Source organism: Pollicipes pollicipes, unplaced genomic scaffold, assembly GCF_011947565.3.
Source record: "Pollicipes pollicipes isolate AB1234 unplaced genomic scaffold, Ppol_2.1 Scaffold_6052;HRSCAF=7182_pilon_pilon_pilon, whole genome shotgun sequence".
Lineage (NCBI taxonomy): Eukaryota > Metazoa > Arthropoda > Thecostraca > Pollicipedomorpha > Pollicipedidae > Pollicipes > Pollicipes pollicipes.
Genome location: NW_023596805.1, coordinates 595,085 through 614,035, shown reverse-complemented (window position 1 = coordinate 614,035; position 18,951 = coordinate 595,085). Strand labels below are relative to the sequence as shown.

General features: G+C 54.6%; 1 protein-coding gene across 1 annotated transcript; it reads right to left on the bottom strand.

Annotated features, from left to right (window-relative positions):
- Positions 1–4,214: 4,214 nt before the first annotated feature.
- On the bottom strand, positions 4,215–17,327 carry LOC119104555 (uncharacterized). Its single transcript, XM_037228275.1, has 6 exons — positions 17,126–17,327; positions 13,791–13,910; positions 11,653–11,685; positions 10,123–10,213; positions 5,912–6,062; positions 4,215–5,018 (listed from the first exon to the last, which is right to left on the bottom strand). Exons 1-6 carry the CDS (start codon positions 17,172–17,174, stop codon positions 4,854–4,856), a joined length of 609 nt encoding a protein of 202 aa, XP_037084170.1. The 5' UTR covers positions 17,175–17,327; the 3' UTR covers positions 4,215–4,853.
- Between the last annotated feature and the right edge of the window lie 1,624 nt (positions 17,328–18,951).

Sequence of the window (18,951 nt, the reverse complement as noted above, 5' to 3'; positions counted from 1 at the left end):
GTCCAGGTGAAATTGTATAAGTAAAATCTTTGAGCACTGCCAACTGATTTCGAAATTCTTCCGCAAGAATAATTTTACACCGGTCGTTCTCTCACACCCGGCGTTCTTCACCTGGTGTTGCCTGCAGTTGCCATCTCCGCTCAGTTTGACGGAGACTGCACTCCCGATCGCGGGTGCTCTTGCCCCGACATAACGAGCGCGCTGGCTCCAAATCCTGGAATGTTATTCGCTTCGCTAGTCTGTCATTTAATAGTATGGACATTCTCGGGCAAATAAGGGACGTCCTCTGCTACTTTTGACCTCATTTCTGCCCACCCTATTGACCACTGAGGAGTTCCCTTGCCTTCGTCTGGCAGGGGGTTTCGTGGGTAGAGCACGAGAGAGTGCATTTGTTTTCCCTGTCAGGGCTGAAGGGATACCCATCCCAGCCCGGGGTAACCACCGGCTACCATCCTGGGGGCACAAACAGGCTTAACCTGGTCATCTGGATGCCCTCAGAGGGATGCGTGATACATTGGTCCACTCCCTAACGTGGGAGGTCTTCCAGCTCGCGAAGGTGACCCCGGATCGACGAAGGAACCTTTATTGGCGCAAAAGATCCCTTCTCGCCACATGGGCCCAATAACTGACACGGCAGCTGCAGTTCGGCTTGACCAATCCCTAGCTGAATTGGGTGGAGGGTCCATTTAGTACAGGAGTCGCTAACTGGCACGGGTCATTTTCACTGCCTCATTGTGGGCTCTCATGACCAGTGCTCACATTTCCCTTCAATCTCATAGGACCCAGACCAACGCGCGAGGCCCTCTGGCTGACTGTTCAGTTGGCCGACTCGGGGTTTCTTGCAGACCCAGAAACCCTTGTAAGGCACAGTGGGCCCTGGCCGCTCATTGGTGATTCTTAGTGTTTTAGAGGTCCCCACCAGTGCACATATCGAACACCGGCCTTGTCCCTGCTTAGGAAATGTCCCTCAAGGGTCAGATCGACACGGAGCCGACTGTTCGGTACTGGTGGCGCATGATCGACATAGAGGCTCTCATTGTCGGTCCCTGCAAAACCTTCGGACCACTTACCGTCATGAATGATCGTGACCAACACAGAGAGCTCCATTCCAAACAACCAAACCGTTCGACGAGGGCGCCACCTTCCGAATGCAGAGGTCCTGTAGATGACGCCTGTCTTGTAGAGGGCGCCACCTTCCGAATGTGGCAGGTCCTGTAGATGGCGTCTGTCTCATAGAGGGTGCCGTCGGACGAACGCTGCCGGAGAAAGACCGCTTAGCAAACTGCCTGAATATGGTAACAGGGTGCAGCAACCATAACGGAAAGCACATTCCATCGCGGAATTAAGCTGGGGACACACGGACTAACTGGGGACCCGTTTCATAGCGGGGAGCGGTAGTGGCCTAGGCATTCCAGCAATTACGATTCGATTGCTTATCCCAAACACCAACCCCGTGGACCCTGACTGCACCCCCACCCCACCTCTACCTACCCACCCCCACCCCCACCCCACCCCCACTCTAACTAACCCTTCCATCACCTTTCTTGCAGCTCATAAACCAATGTACGCCCTCCGCCAGCCAGCTGGTGGTGCTTCAGAGCTACAGAGAACGGTTTCGGGATTGGGTAACAGGGCGGGAACACAGCAGGCCGGCACCGAGGCCAAACGGCACCAATACTGGCCAAGCAGCTGATATCAAACCAAACTCATGTTACTTACCGAGAACGGCTTGAGTGACTTCATTCATCTCCAATGCATACTTGATGTGCGCCTGTTTTGTAGCTTCAAAGTGTTTCAGCATTTCCAATGAAATCATTTATTTCTGCCACAAAAAGGTAAAATAAGTTATTACAAGACCTCTTCAAGTCTCTCGCAACGCCTTTGGAGTTCACGGTGTAGCTAGTCAGCTCGGAAAGCTAGTCAGTAACAAAAAATAGCCAAAACTGGTCTACATTGCAGATAATTCTGGTGATCAGGGCAACTAACCACAATCCAGAGCTGACGTCGCCTTTCTTGACCCAACCGTCTAATCAAACAGTAGTTCTTTCGTTCCAACTGAATTTTTAAAGGTTTAATCCGAACTTTTTGAATGGATGGATTTCTGGGATCAGAGCTCACACTGCACAACGCTTGTTGTATGCAAAGTACTCACGTTCACACTAAGCAGTGCCTTGATATGCTCTCACATTTCATGCGATGTATGGCGATTTTATCGTGTTTTATTCTTGAATTTCATTTTATAACTTAATTCTATAGCTATTTCAGTTATTCCTTATTTTTACGTGACGCTCATTGCAGCTGGCCAAGGCGCAAAAGCGGTGACTTGAGCAAGTCCGCTCGCTCCCACTTCGCGAGTTACCCCGTTCCTGTCGCATGGCTCTGAGTTGCATTTGATAGCGTTCGCCCCATTCGACCCGCTTGCTGGCAGGACGTTTCGTGCCGGTTCGCTGGCTACAAGCAAACTTCTGCTAAGCGGCACGCTGGAGCAGTTTGTCACGTGTCAGGCGGCCGGCGCAGCGCAGAAGGACAGGCGCCCCGGCGGCGGCACCCTGCATCACTACACTCTTGAACCCCGACCAGGCGTCAGGTAGCGAGACATTCTCCTTCTTCCGTCTCATTCAGCCGCACGCACAGTCTCTTCCCACAAAAAGCTCGGTTCTAGCTATTCATTTATTGCTGCCGGACAACACTACAGTCGTCCTCCACACCAGTGGCGTACCCTGGCGGCAAGTACAAAGATTCCACCGGAACGCAGCAGAAAGGACAGGAGGACGGGGGGGGGGGGGCTTGAGGGGAAAACCATCCGTTCGTTAGCACGTGACGGGCCCGAGGCAGGCAGCGACATCACAGGACCTCACCGGATGGCTGGTCCCAGCGTGTGAACCAGCACAGACACCCAGCGCTTGGACATTACACACAACGGGCCGGTCGCGTCACGCCGCACGACGCGCCGGAGCAATTTCTGCTCGCAATCCGTCAACTAGCGGAATGCTCGCCGCCAAGCCAATGCTTCAGACTCATCAGAGGACGTTAGCAGCAGACGTCACGCGCTTAGCTCTGCCATGCACACGATTTCATCGTTCGGCGCGCCGTCGGACTTCAGCGCCAGGCGGTCGCTTGTCATCTGACACACAACCGGATCAGGTACGCGCATGGGGGAGCGACACGGTTCGCGGGTGCTGCGGTGCGCGACAAGGCTTCTGATACGCCACCTGGCGTCAGTGAGGACATGATATGTACCAAAAACAGCTAATTCGGCACGCATAAGTATATGTAAAGCAGCAGTGCGACTACCCCGTGGGACAATGTCCACCGCTATTGCTCAAAAGACCCAGTTGTCATCAAAACCGGTGTCTTTCTCCAAGAGGGTGAGAGGCGACGAGAAGTTCATTCCAGCCTTTGTTAGCTACACCTTTAACCTTAAAGCAGTGACTGGCAAAATTACAGCTGTAAAGTGCATGTTTGATCGAGTTTCACAGCATCAATGCCACGAAACAGAATGTTATGACTTGTTGCTTCTCATTTTACACAAAAATTCATGCCACCATCTTTTTGGGCACAGCGGTGCAGGACTGAAAATTAATGAAAGTGGAGGTCTACGTAATGACTCATTGAATTAGAGCAGTTTAAAGCTATGCATACGTAAAATAAATAACCTGTGAATAAATACATTGAACGTTTCTGACGCAAATGTGGAAATAAAATGCGGTCGAAAAATTTAGCGTTGCAGTTCACTTGACGAAACCTGCATGAAGATTTCTGTCAAGAAGTGTTTAGTCTCACGCGTTGTTATGCAGGAATCTTCCTATGAGGAAAAAACGCTTCAGATTCTTAACCCTCAGGCAGTGACCACACTAGCGTTGATAAGGCACCGTTTGTGCTTAGTCCGATCTAACCGATTGAAAAAATCCTATATCTGTCGGCGACGTGGCCATTCGCACAATAGTTCCTTCATCACGCAATAAATGGCTCGTGGGATAACACAGCTCCTAAGAATCCGACCATACATGGCACGTTCTGGCTATACGGTAGGTGCGACAGGTGGGCTTACATCCGTTATGTTAGTTTAACATGCGATCGAGCAGGGAGCACATGCACACACACAGTCAAGGGATTATGTGCGCACCGACTCAGCCCGAAACTACAGCTGGACGAAAGTGCAAGTGCACGTGGAAATGCTGAGGCTTTTATCGAGCAATTTAGGAGCCATTTCAACTGATACACGCGTATGGGTGTGGTTCATAACGCATCGCACTCAGTCGCTAAGGCACGTTCACGAAATAGCTCGTCGATTTCAGTGCATGCACCGACACAATGGAAATTACAGCTTCTAAAAAACCGAGCACGTTTTGGAGCAGGATATCATCAAATCAAAGTAAAACAGCACAGAAGCCAGCTTGACGTGGCAGCGCTGTAGTAGATAAGGCAGCACGCTCACCACCCACGATAACGCACCATCGCTCGGGCGGGGAACGGCACTCCGCTGTCGACCGAAGCACTGGAGCTGCGCCCAGCAGCCGCCGCGTTCCAGCCCACCCGGGCGGCGCGCGCACGCCTGGCGCATGTTGCGGCGGCCACGCTCTGCGCCGCAAGCAGGGGAGTTCGAGTTCGTTCTACGCCGGGCTGGCCGGTGCTCCCTCCGTCGCCGGGGTCCGTTTGTACCCGCGTTGCACAGCCTATGGAGGGAGCCGCTGTTTCCGGTTGGGCTGGGAGAAAACCAGTTTCTTCCAGACGCGAGACCAGCTCGACCAATCAGCGCGCTCCCCCCGTTCAAACACTTCACCACTGCGCTGGCGCGGTAGAGACATCTAACGACGCCCGCGCAAGGCTAGAGTTCAGCACATCGCCGTCCGTCAGTACACGTATATCCGCTTGAGTTGCGCTTTACAGTGTTCTGGGATAGTGCAGCCGTGGATCTCTATCTGTTTGTGCAGCAGCGACCTCTTGACGTGCCTAGTCATGATCTTGAGCCGGCCCTTCCACAGCTTCAGTCCTCGGTTGGGTGGAATGTAGACAAACTGAAACAGAAAGGAGGGCTAGCACAACGGTCCCAGCACTGGACGGCGGCCACAAAGGCCTCTGAAGATGGAAAACACCACGTCTCCAAGTGCTCGAAAATTTACGGGAAACGCTGGCTTGAGAGAACTGGCGGAGAGCCGATAGTACCGAATCAACTGTCATCCTACGTTTAATTCTGCATTTTTAAGCTTCTCCCCTCCCAAAATCAGTAACAGTCGGATGACGGTGTTCGAAGTTCTGTTGTGCACCGCTACACCTGTGGGCTGCATCGCTCCATTATGCACGATACGGCTTGGCATCGGGAACAGTTTACTACATTGGACTGCACATATCCGTACATGCACACGCCTTGGCGGCTTTTAACGAATCCGTCCTAATGGGTGAATTCAAGTGGAGGCGAGGGAACGTCAGAAGTGGACATGGATGGAGAGCATAAATACAATGTAGGTTGAAGAGGTCTGAGAGAGATCGCACAGAGCAAAGCTGTTCAGCAACGAGGAAGTAAAACGCTACACACTGTTATTCAACGGGCACGCAATGAAAAGGCATCCTCTGCACCGAGAGGCCGATCATCCACGACAAATACGGGATAAAGAGGCTGTCGGTGGTCCCGTGATGCTGTTTCGGTCCTCATCTCGCGCGTGCCTCAAGGGCCGGCAGCGGCGAACGCGGCGCAGCAGTGACAGCTAGCACCCTGGCCAGGGTCATGGCTGGGTGCGCTGTCCACCCGCACTGGTCTGGGTGCCGCATCGCGTTGTGAAGCAGCATGCGAAGCGGCACGTAGTACCGACGCTCCGCTCCAGCACGGCTGTCGACGCAGACCCTGTCCGCCGCGGCACCGCGGGACGCTGCAGTGCTCGACGGCTGCCGGTGTCAGGCGGGGCAGCCTCACCTGGAGGAAGGGGTCGTGCAGGTCGTCGAGCGGACTCGGCTCGCCGTCGTAGTCGTCCACCATGCCCTTGCCGGGCTTGACGCGCTTCAGTCGGATGCCCTTGCCGTCCTCGGCCGACGCCGGTAGCCGGGCGCCACGACGCCGCATCCTCCTGCCGGTCATGGAGAGGGAGGTGTTAGTGGCGGTCGTCCTCCTACCCTTCGCAGAGGAGGGTGGTGTTAGTGGTGGTCAGCCGCCTACCGGTCGCAGAGAGGGAGATATTAGTGGTGGTCATCCTCCTGTCGGGCGCGGAGAGGGAGGTGCCAGTGGTGGTCATCCTCCTGCCGGTCGCAGAGAGGGAGGTGTCAGTGGTGGTCATCTTCCTGCCGGTCGCAGAGAGGGAGGTGTCAGTGGTGGTCATCTTCCTGCCGGTCGCAGAGGGGGAGGTGTCAGTGGTGGTCATCTTCCTGCCGGTCGCAGAGAGGGAGGTGTCAGTGGTGGTCATCTTCCTGCCGGTCGCAGAGAGGGAGGTGTCAGTGGCGGTCATCCTCCTGCCGGTCGCGGGGAGGGAGGTGTTAGAGGTGGTCATCCTCCTGCCGGGCGCAGAGAGGGAGGTGTCAGTGGTGGTCATCTTCCTGCCGGTCGCAGGGAGGGAGGTGTTAGAGGTGGTCATCCTCCTGCCGGGCGCAGAGAGGGAGGTGTCAGTGGTGGTCATCTTCCTGCCGGTCGCAGGGAGGGAGGTGTTAGAGGTGGTCATCCTCCTGCCGGGCGCAGAGAGGGAGGTGTCAGTGGTGGTCATCTTCCTGCCGGTCGCAGGGAGGGAGGTGTTAGAGGTGGTCATCCTCCTGCCGGGCGCAGAGAGGGAGGTGTCAGTGGTGGTCATCTTCCTGCCGGTCGCAGGGAGGAAGGTGTTAGAGGTGGTCATCCTCCTGCCGGGCGCAGAGAGGGAGGTGTCAGTGGTGGTCATCTTCCTGCCGGTCGCAGGGAGGGAGGTGTTAGAGGTGGTCATCCTCCTGCCGGGCGCAGAGAGGGAGGTGTCAGTGGTGGTCATCTTCCTGCCGGTCGCAGAGAGGGAGGTGTCAGTGGTGGTCATCTTCCTGCCGGTCGCAGGGAGGGAGGTGTTAGAGGTGGTCATCCTCCTGCCGGGCGCAGAGAGGGAGGTGCCAGTGGTGGTCATCTTCCTGCCGGTCGCAGAGAGGGAGGTGTCAGTGGTGGTCATCTTCCTACCGGGCGCAGAGAGGGAGGTGTCAGTGGTGGTCATCTTCCTGCCGGTCGCAGAGAGGGAGGTGTCAGTGGTGGTCATCTTCCTGCCGGGCGCAGAGAGGGAGGTGTCAGTGGTGGTCATCTTCCTGCCGGGCGCAGAGAGGGAGGTGTTAGTGGTGGTCATCCTCCTGCCTGCCACGGAGAGCTTACACCCCCGGCCTCCTGTCATGGGGATAGGGAAGATCTGAATCTCTGAGCGAGCGAGGAGGCTTTCTTCCGTACCTTAGATTTTACAAGCTTTTGGAGATACAAGTTTCGGTGTTGCACGTAGAAATTTGCAGGCGCTTCGGTAAAAAAGAGACATTACACTGGCTCCAGTCAGCGATATCCGACCCTATGCATAGGACAATTTTCTGGACGTTCATCCACGTATCGATAGCCCTGTGGCATCAGGGATACTGCACGGTAATTGCTGCAAGCGTCATGGTGAGTGCATGCAGCCAACTGACGTCATGAGATAGGCGTTTCCCTTCCGGCAGCTGTAGGCGGTCACTTAAATAAAATGACAAACAAAAAGGAAAACAAACAGATGACGGCCTTTTCACTGCTTAAGCACGAGCTGACTGAAAAACAAGCCCCAAGCAAGAGTCCCGTTTTTCAAGATATAGATACGCTGAATCTTCAGCTTGTACGTACACAATCGCAGAAAAACGTGCTTTGCCATCAGGTTCTGCACCGCACACGCCTAACGGTTCCACCTGGACAAAGGGACACACCTCGAGACACGACCGTTCGCCTCCGAGAGAACACAAACAGGCGGACGCTGTCAAAGGGCCGCGGTCCAGGAAGTGGCGACAGCACCGGTCCGCTGGAGGGTGGGGTCGGCGCCTGCAGACCGGGCTGAGGCACGGGCCCGGCCTCGCCCGAGTCCGAAGGTGAGCTGGTGCCAGCCCACTCGTGGGTGAGGTCTTACAGCGCCCCTCAGGAAGGAGCGGGAGGGGGGAGGGGCGCTGGGCGAGCGGCGGTCCCCATCCGCCCGGCCTGGGGACGGGGACGGGCTGGGTGGCTGGGCGAACCAGGTCGGGTCAGCAGGGGTACGTTCGGAGTGGCCCGGCTGCAAACGGACGAGATCTGTCTGCGAGGGAGGGGAGGGCAGTTGATTGGTCAGAGATCTGTCTGCAAGGGAGTAGGGGGTAACTGATTGGTCCGAGATCTGTGTGCGGGGGCGTAGAAGGTGGTTGATTGATCCGAAATCTGTCTGCGAGAGAGAACGGGAGTGATTGATTGGTCCGAGATCTGTGTGCAGGGGAGTAGGAGGTGGTTGACTGGTCCGGAAAGTCAGTCGGATGAGGATTGTGTCTGAGAGACGGAATATACCTCTCAAGCTGTTAGACAGGGCGCAATGCTCCTTTTTCAGAATGCGTACATGTGTCTTATAGACCTCTCGAGCTGTTAGACAGGGGGCAATACTCCTCTTTCAGGATGCGTACGTGTGTCTAATAGAAATATCGAGCTGTTAGACAGGGCGCAGGCTTCTCTTTCAGGATGCGTACGTGTGTCTAATAGACCTCCCGAGCTGTTAGACAGGGCGCAGTACTTCTCTTTCAGGATGCATACGTGTGTCTAATGGCAGAAAACCAGGTTCATGGGCTGTCTCCAGGTGAAACATAATTCTGGGAGTGAGAGCCACCTCGGAACGACGCGGATGAGTATGGAAGGAAAGCTTTTCTTAAGCGCTCTTGGAAGCTGAAACCATGCTGATGCGCAAGAAAGAAAAGCAAGTCCGCAGGAAAGAACAAGGCCGATCTGAGCCTCCAGAAACAATTTTTTAAAATTTGATTCTCCAATCTTTTTTTGATTTGAATCTCCAATCAAACAATTCCTTGAGTGCCAAGCTGGAACCGCTTGAGCAGTTTCTGCTTTCAAACTCAGCACCCATCAACACCAGACAACAAGCGATGCTGGACAAACGCGCGACAGGCTGCCCCGGTTACGCCAGGTCAGAACCACGGCCGGCTCGTGCCAGTCCCCCCCTCCCCCCCCCCCCCAGTTACCGGTGCTAGTTTTTGCGCCGAAGGCGGTGCGGCTACTCGCCACTGGACCGTTCTGTCTCGAGTAACGAGCTGTCTCATCGGTTTGGCTGTAAGAGTGCCGCATCTACCGACTGCCGGCTACAGAGTAGCGTCGTGTCCGGCAGATTCCGAATTCAGCCACGAGGTCGGTACCGCCATCTCCCGACGGGACTCGTCGGAGTCCTGCAGGGTTGCCCTCCACGTCCATCACCGCGTCCTGCTGGCGCTTTCACCTGGCGCACGACGGTAACGAACCCAACAGACCGGGCCGGCGCCGCGTCTGCTATCTGCGTGTTTTATGTGACGATCTCTTCGACGCGCGTCACACGGGCACCTGTGTCGTAACGACCCCACCGCCAGGCGGTGCTCCCGACATTCGCGATGTCGCGCCGGGGGTCCGCGTCGACTCTTCCGATTCTTTCTTTTGTTGGCGCGCCGGCCGTTCTTTCCGCGCCATTTTGCAATCCAAGCTGTTATACGGCCGTCGGCCGACCGGAAATGAAGGGAAAACGCGGCGAAGCATTACCGCCGCTCAAAAGTCCAGCCGAATCGACATATGTGAGGCGGAGATTTGTAAGCCTGTGACTGATAGCATCGGAGTCGGGATGGAAAGGAGGCTCTGATTTTAAAAGCGCCCGTATGTCCCGGGGGATCAATAGATACAACAGCCCGTTACGGGATGATAGCGAAGTCTTTCAGCCGAACCGCTGCATCATCAGAAAAAAGGATCGGGCGCGATTTCTCTGTAATCGCTGATTTCTCCCAATTTCTGGATTTTCCAGCAGCGTCTAAAGACAACACCGGCAGGATGTCGGCCCATGCCCAAACGAATGGCAGATCGCAACTGAGCGCCAAACAGCAGTGACGTCACCTACCTCATCACATCTGAGCGCGAAACAGCAGTGACGTCACCCACCTCATGACATCTGGGCGCGAGACAGCAGTGACGTCACCCACCTTATGACAGCAGCGCAGACGATGACGATGAGGATGGCCAGCAGGAGAGCCACGACGATTCCCACGATAATGGAAATCTTCTCCTGCCCCTCTGCCGGTCAAGAGGGTCAGTGTCACTTCGTCTTGCGGCACCTCAGCTTATGACATCACAGCATATCACATATGACGTCACGGTACGTTGTGGTGTCTTGCAGTTTCGGTCCGACAGTCCGGGACATTGGTTCGGCTTATCGGGTTTCACCCGTCCAATACTATACCACCACGAGCGGATATTCCTTTAAGTGTTACATCGAACCGGCGCACTTCAAAATGGAACGGGGTAACTGCCTCCTCATAATGTTTGCGACTCAGGCAGCGGTCAGCATTAGAAACAAGCTTTTTGAACCAGTGCTAAACTGAACTAGTTCACTAGTGAACTAAATGCACCACATGACACAACCACCTTCATGGGGATTCCGCTACGAGCCATGGAGAAAGTCGTGGAAGGGAAAGAGGGCTGTCAGTGCCTCCATTCACAAAACCTTCCTTTGCATGATAAACGCCGCACATGCTTTCATTACCATTAGCCTGACTTACAACTCGAGCTGATCTATTATCCTGACTGAACACATCCCTCAGCCTGGTTTATGATCTTGTTGGACACGGAAGCAGGTGGGACCTGAACCTCATAATATATTCACTTTCGATTGTTGACCGCATTGTGTATTTCATTACGGGGCAGCTGCTGAGTGCCGGCTTATAACGGCGACGACCTCTTTGTTGGCGTCGATGAGGAGCCGAGCTACATCACTAGCGAAGCAAGTACGCTGATGCGGGATGGTGAAATGCAATTTAAAAGTGGGAAAAACAAATGAGGCGCACATAAATAACACGCGGGCGCGTCGCACATACTAATTTGTGTCCCCAAATACCCGTGCCACTAGATAACCACAAGCCAGCGCCACAAGAAACTCCACAGGAATGAGGACGCGAGCTATTTGGTAGAAACTACTCGCACGCTAGTTTGGCCAAGCATTTACATGAATTAACGATCATAAAGCAATCATCTTAATAGACGGTTCGCGTAACTCAGTTGACTGGAGCGCCTGACTTCGGATTTTCTCGACCGTTGGGTTGGGGATGCGGGTGAGGGGGGGGGGGGTGGGGGTCGGTGGCACTCACTGTTTACCCCTGCCTGGGAGGGACTGCGGCCGGTGGTAGTGACCGCGCTTGGGGTCACGTGACGTCACAGGATGGAAGTGACCGAGCCAAGCATTGGGGCAGATTATAGCTTCGCTGCAGAATTATGCGATTGACCTGGAGTTTCACCATCGGATTGTGCTGTCAGGGTTCGCACGATATAAACTGCTTAATGCGATCTTTAGTCCCAGGACTTCATCCAACCTAGCGGCCCGAAATTCTATTTCAAAACTACACTTGAGTTGAATGGCGAGGCATTCTTTAGAAGACAACATGGGATAAGGAGGAAAGACACAAGGATTCGGCAAGCTGTCTTCAAATCTAAGACGGGCCCGATGCGTTTGGTCTTACCTTCTTCTTTGCCGAGCTCATCGTATTCGTGTTCTGAAACAGAGAAAGTGTTCAGATGAGCATCATTGGGATAAGGCATTAAGGTATCACATAAGGCATTAAACGCTCGATGCGCGAATCGCCATTGTTGAAAGGAAAAAATACACGAAAGGCAAATCAAGAAGGGACCAAAGACTGGCGAACTTCGGGAGATCAGGTGGACACTTCCGTGGGACTTGTGTGTAATATGGACACACAAAGCTGTATCTGCAGCTGCAGCACGTCATGAAGGTAACATTCCGAATGCAAGATAGCGGTCGCGTTTCGCTATCTTTCTCGTACGTTTCTGTCGCAGGGACAATCTACAGATTTCACAGAATTGTCGACACATGGCTATGAGCAAAGCCTATCTGAGTGACAACGAACGCCCGAAAGCCCACTCACGATGTTATAAGTCACGGAGTCGAAAGTCATGTCCAGGGGACAACATCAGGTCTTTTTCGTATGGAAAAGAGGCGCACTTCAGCGCGAGGGCAGGTTAAACATCGAAGCAAGGGAGAGGGGGGGGGGAGAGGCAAGTTCGGAATGTTGTACAGTTATATGGAAACTAAGCCGAATGATACGGACGTTCAGCGTTTTTTGTTCTACACCTTTGGCAAGTCTTTCTGGCGTCTTGGATTTGCCAGTATTTTTCACCTTAGGGCCTGTTTTTGCCGTCTTGCGGTCGCATGTACTTTTCAACCCACAGACCTGTTCTGCTGTCTTCGCTTCGTCAGTATTTGAGGCAGCTTCGAGACACTTTGCAGTCCCTTTCGGCTATTTTTGCTAAACACAATAACAAGTATCATTGAAAGCCAATCAGTCCACGCATTAATAATGATTGCTTCACGCCTCTGGCGACACAACCTTATCGAGTTACATTAAGATTTCTTACTCAAGATGACAGCGGGGACAAATTTTACATGCCTGGCACTGCCCGACGCTGCTAGAAATTTCCAAGCATTAGCGCATTTCGTGCAGAAATGCTTCTTTTCGGGAAGTCACTCCGTGCAGTAATCCTTCGTGAAGGCGACTATTACGTATCATTTCACTGGTGACGTAAACAAGGGAAAACCAAACAGCCCGACCATACGGAAGACAACCTACAGACCTTGCCTGCATCACGACACGAAGGCATGAGGCTGCCAAGAATCGAATCTTATCTCGGTGTCGCTCCGAAGCATGACCGTATAATCTGGCAGGCAAGATCAGTGGCAGCCCACGTGACACGCGAGAGGCTCCTATCAAGGTCACGCGCTCCTTATGTTTACGCGCAGCAGCTGGCGAAACGCTCATCACGCGCAAAGTGACGTCAGAGAGTGAACGAAAGAAGAATCGAACGCATGCGCAATATGCGCATTGATGTGCTTTGGAGGGATTGGCCAGAGCGGTCTGTGCGAAACACATGTGCATCATAGCTGACGAGTACGGTACACTGGCATTCGGTCTATCCTTGACATGCAAGCAGGTGCGTTAAATTTCACAAACCAGACGCGTTAGACAGCAGTTTATATGACTGAGGTTTGGATGTTCTTTTGAATATCGGTTTGTGGATGATTTGCACCCTTAGACAGTTTTTTTAATATTTTTCGAGCTTGTGCAATTGACTTTAAAACACAGAAACACCTTGCCCCCTCACCCCCGCCAGGATCAACTGCAAATCATTCGAGCACAGTCGAGCAATTCAGACACAAGGGTTGCTGAAAGCGCCTAGCCACAAGTCCAAGCACACATGAGCAGTGACAGTGGGCAGTGTCCACAACCAAAATTGCGTATCAAAACCGGAGGTGACACACCACAGGGCCAAGTTTCCACATCTTTGGGACAGCACTTCAAGTTTGAGTTTCACTAATTCTACACGTTTCCTGACTTGCTCTGCTGCGTGCTTACAGGGACAGACTCAAGGGGAGGCAGAGACGAGGCCGAACTAGACTAGCCCAAATGCTGCGTTTGTTTCGACTACCAACGATAGTGCAAACAAACACACTTCGCTCTCGTCGATTTCATTCTCAAGTACTTCGCTAACATTCCGAACATGCCCCTCAACCCAGGCGCAATGCTGAGAGGGGGGGGGGACACCGAGCTCCGGCACGTCCGCTACGCCTGCGCCTGCTCCTCACCTGACGTCTCGTTAGTGACGCGGTGCAGGTATGGCTCCAACGTCGGCGAGTCGCCAATTATCTCTTCCTCGTGGGTCTCGAGGCCAGAGTTGGCGCGCGGGGCCATGATCGGCGCCAAAACTGCCGGGCAGAACACACACAAGGTCATCGCGCGCCGGGCAGAACACACGCAAGGTCATCGCGCCGGGCAGAACACACACAAGGTCATCACGCGCGGCAGGGCGGAGCGCCGAACCGACGATGGTCAAAATGCGTGCACGTGGTCAAAATGGGACACAAGATCAGGAGGGACAATGGTCAAACTGGACGCGTCAAAAGCGATTTGGAGTGTGTCTCCGCCTTTCCAACGTTTACCATTCGGTAGGACGCGCCAACTGCACGCATCCGACTGTGTGTTGGCCCGCCCAGATTCGGTCTCAGGGTGGCTCGACCTGGCTGTCCGGGGTTCAACAGGTGAATAGATAACCTCAGCGGTGCCCGCCGACCCAACGGTCACGCAATTGGCCGCAGATAACGGTTTGGCGCGTCGAGAACACGGGCGCCCAGCGCCGGCGCACGGGACGTGGCATGTCCAGCGTCACGAGCGTCAGGCTGGGAGGTGGGTGTGCCGGGATCTAGTGCACAAGACGTGGGATATCCAGCGTCACGAGCGTCAGGCTGGGGGAGGGGGTGTGCCGGGCTCTGGCGCACAAGACGTGGGATATCCAGCGTCACGGGCGTCAGGCTGGGGGAGGGGGTGTGCCGGGATCTAGTGCACAAGACGATGGGTGTTCAGCGCCACGAGCGTCGGGTTGGAGGGGAGCGTGAGGCGCTGGCGCACAAGACGAGGGGCTTCGTGTCACGAGCGTTGGGTTGGGGGGGGGGATGGATGGGCCAGGCGCTGGTGCACGAGACGAGGTGTGTCGTATCACGAGCGTCAGGCTGGGAGAAGGGTGCGCCAGGCGCTGGCGCACACGGCGAGGGGTGTCTTGCGTCACGAGCGTTACACTGGAGGGGTGTGCCCGACGCTGCCTGGACGCTGAAGGGTGCAGGGAATCAAATAAGGGTATTCGCCATCCTCGTGCGGGGCTTTGCCGCGCTGCGCAGGGCTGTGTTGTACTGCGCTGGGCTGTACTACACTGCGCGGGGCTGTACTGTACTGCGCGGAGCTGTGCTGTACTGCGCGGGGCTGTGCTGTACTGCGCGGGGCTGTGCTGTACTGCGCGGGGCTGTACTGTACTGCGCGGGGCTGTGCTGTACTGCACGGGGCTGTGCCGTACTGCGCAGGGCTGTGCTGTACTGCGCGGGGCTGTGCTGTACTGCGCGGGGCTGTGGTGTGAGCACGTGAGCTTCACGTTACCATGGCTAGTAAGGAGACTGACCAATACGCTCGCTTGATTCACCGTCTGGTCGATCGATGATGACCAATAACGCAAGCTGCATCTTGATGATCTGCACGAGGCTGACTTTGAAATGACAGGTTAAAAAGGTAGGCTTCATTTCGTGCTGTTTTTATGGCCGGCATCGATTCGAGATATGAACATAAGAAAACAACAACTGTATTGAAAACCACATCAGCAACTGCACTTCATAAGCCTTTAAGTGCAATACATATGCTCAAATGCCTTGCAGAACTAGGTCATGACCTGATCCTGTATCTCTTGAATGCCTAGTTAGACAATCAACGGAATCAGACGCCCCTGCATTATAATTCCCGGGCTATGCATCCCGGCATATATGCTTGATAAGTATCCCTGTTTTAGGTTCCTACTGCGCCTGTCTTGCGAGATGATCGCGTTTATGGCATTACACCATGCTGTGCTGATGCGGTGGCTTCATGCATTTCCACTAATCACAAAAAGTTTAGGATCTTTTTGTGGGATACCGGCGGCAATAAAGACGTGTTTACAGCACGTGGTTCAGCAGTAATGGATGTTTGTTGTTTCATCTTCTGCGAGCAACTGAAGCAAAAAAAAAGAAGAAAACAAGTGATCTGACCGTGACCTGCATATGCAGCAACACCCCAACATTCCCTGCCAATAATAAGAGCTTACATAAGACCGCATGAGGTGAATGCCTTTGCCTTATGAAACTAATGCTTTTGTCCCATGGAAGCCGGTGCTGGAGACCAGTGACGTCATCCATGCGTCCTTGACTCATATACGGGTCCATGAATGGCTCAGACATGCGCCAGCACTCTGATATTGTGCAGCCAGACCATGTGTTCAGGTTTCACACTTTACAATAGACCTTTTCGTAACAGATCATTTCAGAGAGAACAAAACGCCTCCAAATCGAATGCGTGTGCTGTTTGGTGGTTTGACCTAGAAGTTTTGAAACCACTGGATTCTAAAATGGTTAGCAAACACCTCCATTCAGACATCACAGTATTTTGCGGTGGCTTTCTTTTAAAAACAATCTTCGTGAACCAGACAGACACACGTAAAAAGGTCATCATTTTTGGCTGAGCCGAAAATTATGTCCTAACCTACCCTTCACCTAACATATCCCTCAAACCTCAATTCTACTCAGATTTCAGTGCCTTGAATTTGCGTTCTCAATGTAAAACAACGTTCTGAAATATTTTGTGGATTAAATTTTTCCCTGCGGAGAAATAGTTGAAATAACTGCTCCGCATTTATTTTGCCCGGTATTCCCTCATTGCCCGTCTCGTTGAGGCACTCAGATCAGCATCAGGGGAGGGAGCTCAAGCCTCTCGAAAGTACATACAGTGACGCCGCTGCCACTGCCACTGGTTCAGTTGCGATGTTTCGATAATTCGACACTCGAGCACGGCTTGCAATATCAGTGCAGCTTTGATTTCCCAAGACGCCACACGCTCGAGGTAACGGCTTTTGCGCCGCAGTACTTCGGAGAACGGTCGGTGAACTCGGAAAACCACACCGAAAATTTTCTCACATGTTTTTCTACAGGCCCTTGTCTAAGCCGATCTCCACTTGACGACCGTCACGGCCGTTGGCCCACCCTAACCACAGTCTCCGCTCTGTCTCCGCAGGGCGATTGGCTGAGTACACCAGGACGTGTCCCCGCGATTAAAATGACCTCCATCTCCGGCAAAGTCCTGCTTTGTCAGTGACAACAGCACGTTTCTGGGAACTCCAGACCCGTTTCATGACTGTAACTTGTCGGATCTCATGTACGCTCTGCGCCGACGCTTCACTTATCCTCCACGCCAACGTTTACGTGAACCCGCTGCAGTGACGTCAGAGCTTCCGGTTGACTTTCTACCGGAAGCTTTCGTAATGCCACTGCGTCTCTCCGCTACCGCGTCAAACATCTACTCCGCATTAACTTTTCTGAGAATTCCGTGGCGCTTCGCTCCGGCAGCTGCTCACCTCTGATGACATTTCCAGTCGGTACGTCCGGCTGGCGGGGAGGCGACATGGCGACGGCGACCTCAGCTCACCACGCAAAGGACTTAACGCGCGTACCAGCGCCAAGCAAACACCGCACAGGACCTAACGTGCGTACCAGCGCCAAGCAAACGCCGCACAGGACGTAACGCACGTGCCAGCGCCGCACAAACACCGCACAGCCGTCCGGCCCGTCCAGGACGGGCGCCGGCGCGAGAGGCACGGGCCGGCCCGCTCCGCCGCTCGGCGGCGGCTCTCCGTGAGCTGCGCAGCTCTGTGCGCTTCGCAGCTCACGGAGCTGCCTCGCAATTCCGTGAGCTTCACGGCTCCGTGAGCCGCTTTGCAGCTCCGTGGGCCGCTTCGCAGCTCCGTGCACTTCGCAGCTCCGTGAGCTTTGTAGCTCCGTACAATTCACAGCTCCGTGAGCTTCGCAGCTTCGTGTGTTTCGCAGCTCGGTGGCTCAGCAGCCGCCTCCCTCTGGACACGCGGCGCGACTGGCGCGACCGGACGTCTCCTCTCCGGACAGGTCCTCCCCGCGGGCCGGTCCTCCTCGCCCTCCGCCGCACTTCCGCGCGCACCGCCCGCCCGACCACACCCACTTCCGCCTATTGGCCTCTCGCCGGCCAGGCGTGAGGCGCCGTCTCCGGCGGCGTCGTCCGCCGCGCGTGCTCGCGCCGCGCCGCGCGTCGGCCTTGTGCTGAGCCGAGACCGGTCCTGCGCCGTCCTCCCGGTGTCCCATCCCCTCTGCGGCCGCCGGGGTTATCTAATCAGCGCCGCGTCTTAACCTCGGAGACGTCGCGGTCATGCGGTCGGCGGCGGTCAGCTGAGCGAGCTGATAATGATCGCGGCGGCCGGTGATACGGGAAGGGGGAGGGGGAGAGGCGTGTGGCGGCGCTGCCATCGGAAGTGAGCGTCGCACATGACTGGGACCGGTCGATACGCACCGGGCGGAGGAGACGAAGATGGGAATTTGATAACTTCTCGTAGTTTCACAATCGCCCTGGATCGGCATGTATGCGCGTTCGCGGAAGGACGGGACTGCTATGGAATGCGTTTGGGGCCCTATTGATGGTAGGATTTTGATATCCGGGAACTGTCAAACTGAGTGCGAAAAAAGGCGGAAGAAATCAAACTTTTGAAAAACGTTTTATAGCGCATGTTGCAGAGCCACCTAAATGCTGCCTATCTCTTTACAGCCGCCGTGACTTGGTGTAAGCGGCGTAGATTGCTGATGCGATAAGATTCCTGTACCCAGTGTTGACAGACAATAGTCGCCACGTGTGTTTTATCGCCCTGTTTTCCAGCAGGTGGGGCCACGATCAGCTCAGCGGGCGGAAGCGCAGCCCAACCGAACTTCTACAGCACGGTCAGTCGACGCGATACCTAGACAGATCAAACATACCGCCTTTTATCGGGAGCGCCGAGACCACGGCATAGTTCCTCCAGATGTAAAAGTGCATGGACTCACACAAGCTCATTGTGTGCATTCAGTACCTATACGGGTCAAAAATAAGAATCCCGCAACGACCACAGGGAGTGAGCCACCGTCCAGTCCGTCCTGGACCTGCTTGCTAAGGCATGGGCGACTTCGGCTCCGGACGCCCTGACCGAGGGTCACGACTATCATTGGCAAACCTCCCGCCCCCGTCGTTACCGAGCGCCAGACGAACGTCGAATGCACGGAGGATATCAACAAACTCCGGCTTCTTTCAAGGACGACGTCCGCGAGTCCGGAGATCGTGCGCGCCGACTCCCGTAAGCGGTGCATTCGCAGACGGCATTAATAACAAGGCGAGGACCAGAACAAC

Excerpts from the sequence above, each read along its gene's own strand:
- LOC119104555 (XM_037228275.1), bottom strand. The coding sequence starts at position 17,174 with ATGTCGCCTCCCCGCCAGCCGGACGTACCGACTGGAAATGTCATCAGA. Across the intron at positions 13,911-17,125 it reads GACTGGAAATGTCATCAGAG|TTTTGGCGCCGATCATGGCC; the intron begins GTGAGCAGCTGC and ends TCTGCCCGGCAG. Across the intron at positions 6,063-10,122 it reads GTCTGCGCTGCTGTCATAAG|GAGGATGCGGCGTCGTGGCG; the intron begins GTGGGTGACGTC and ends CATGACCGGCAG.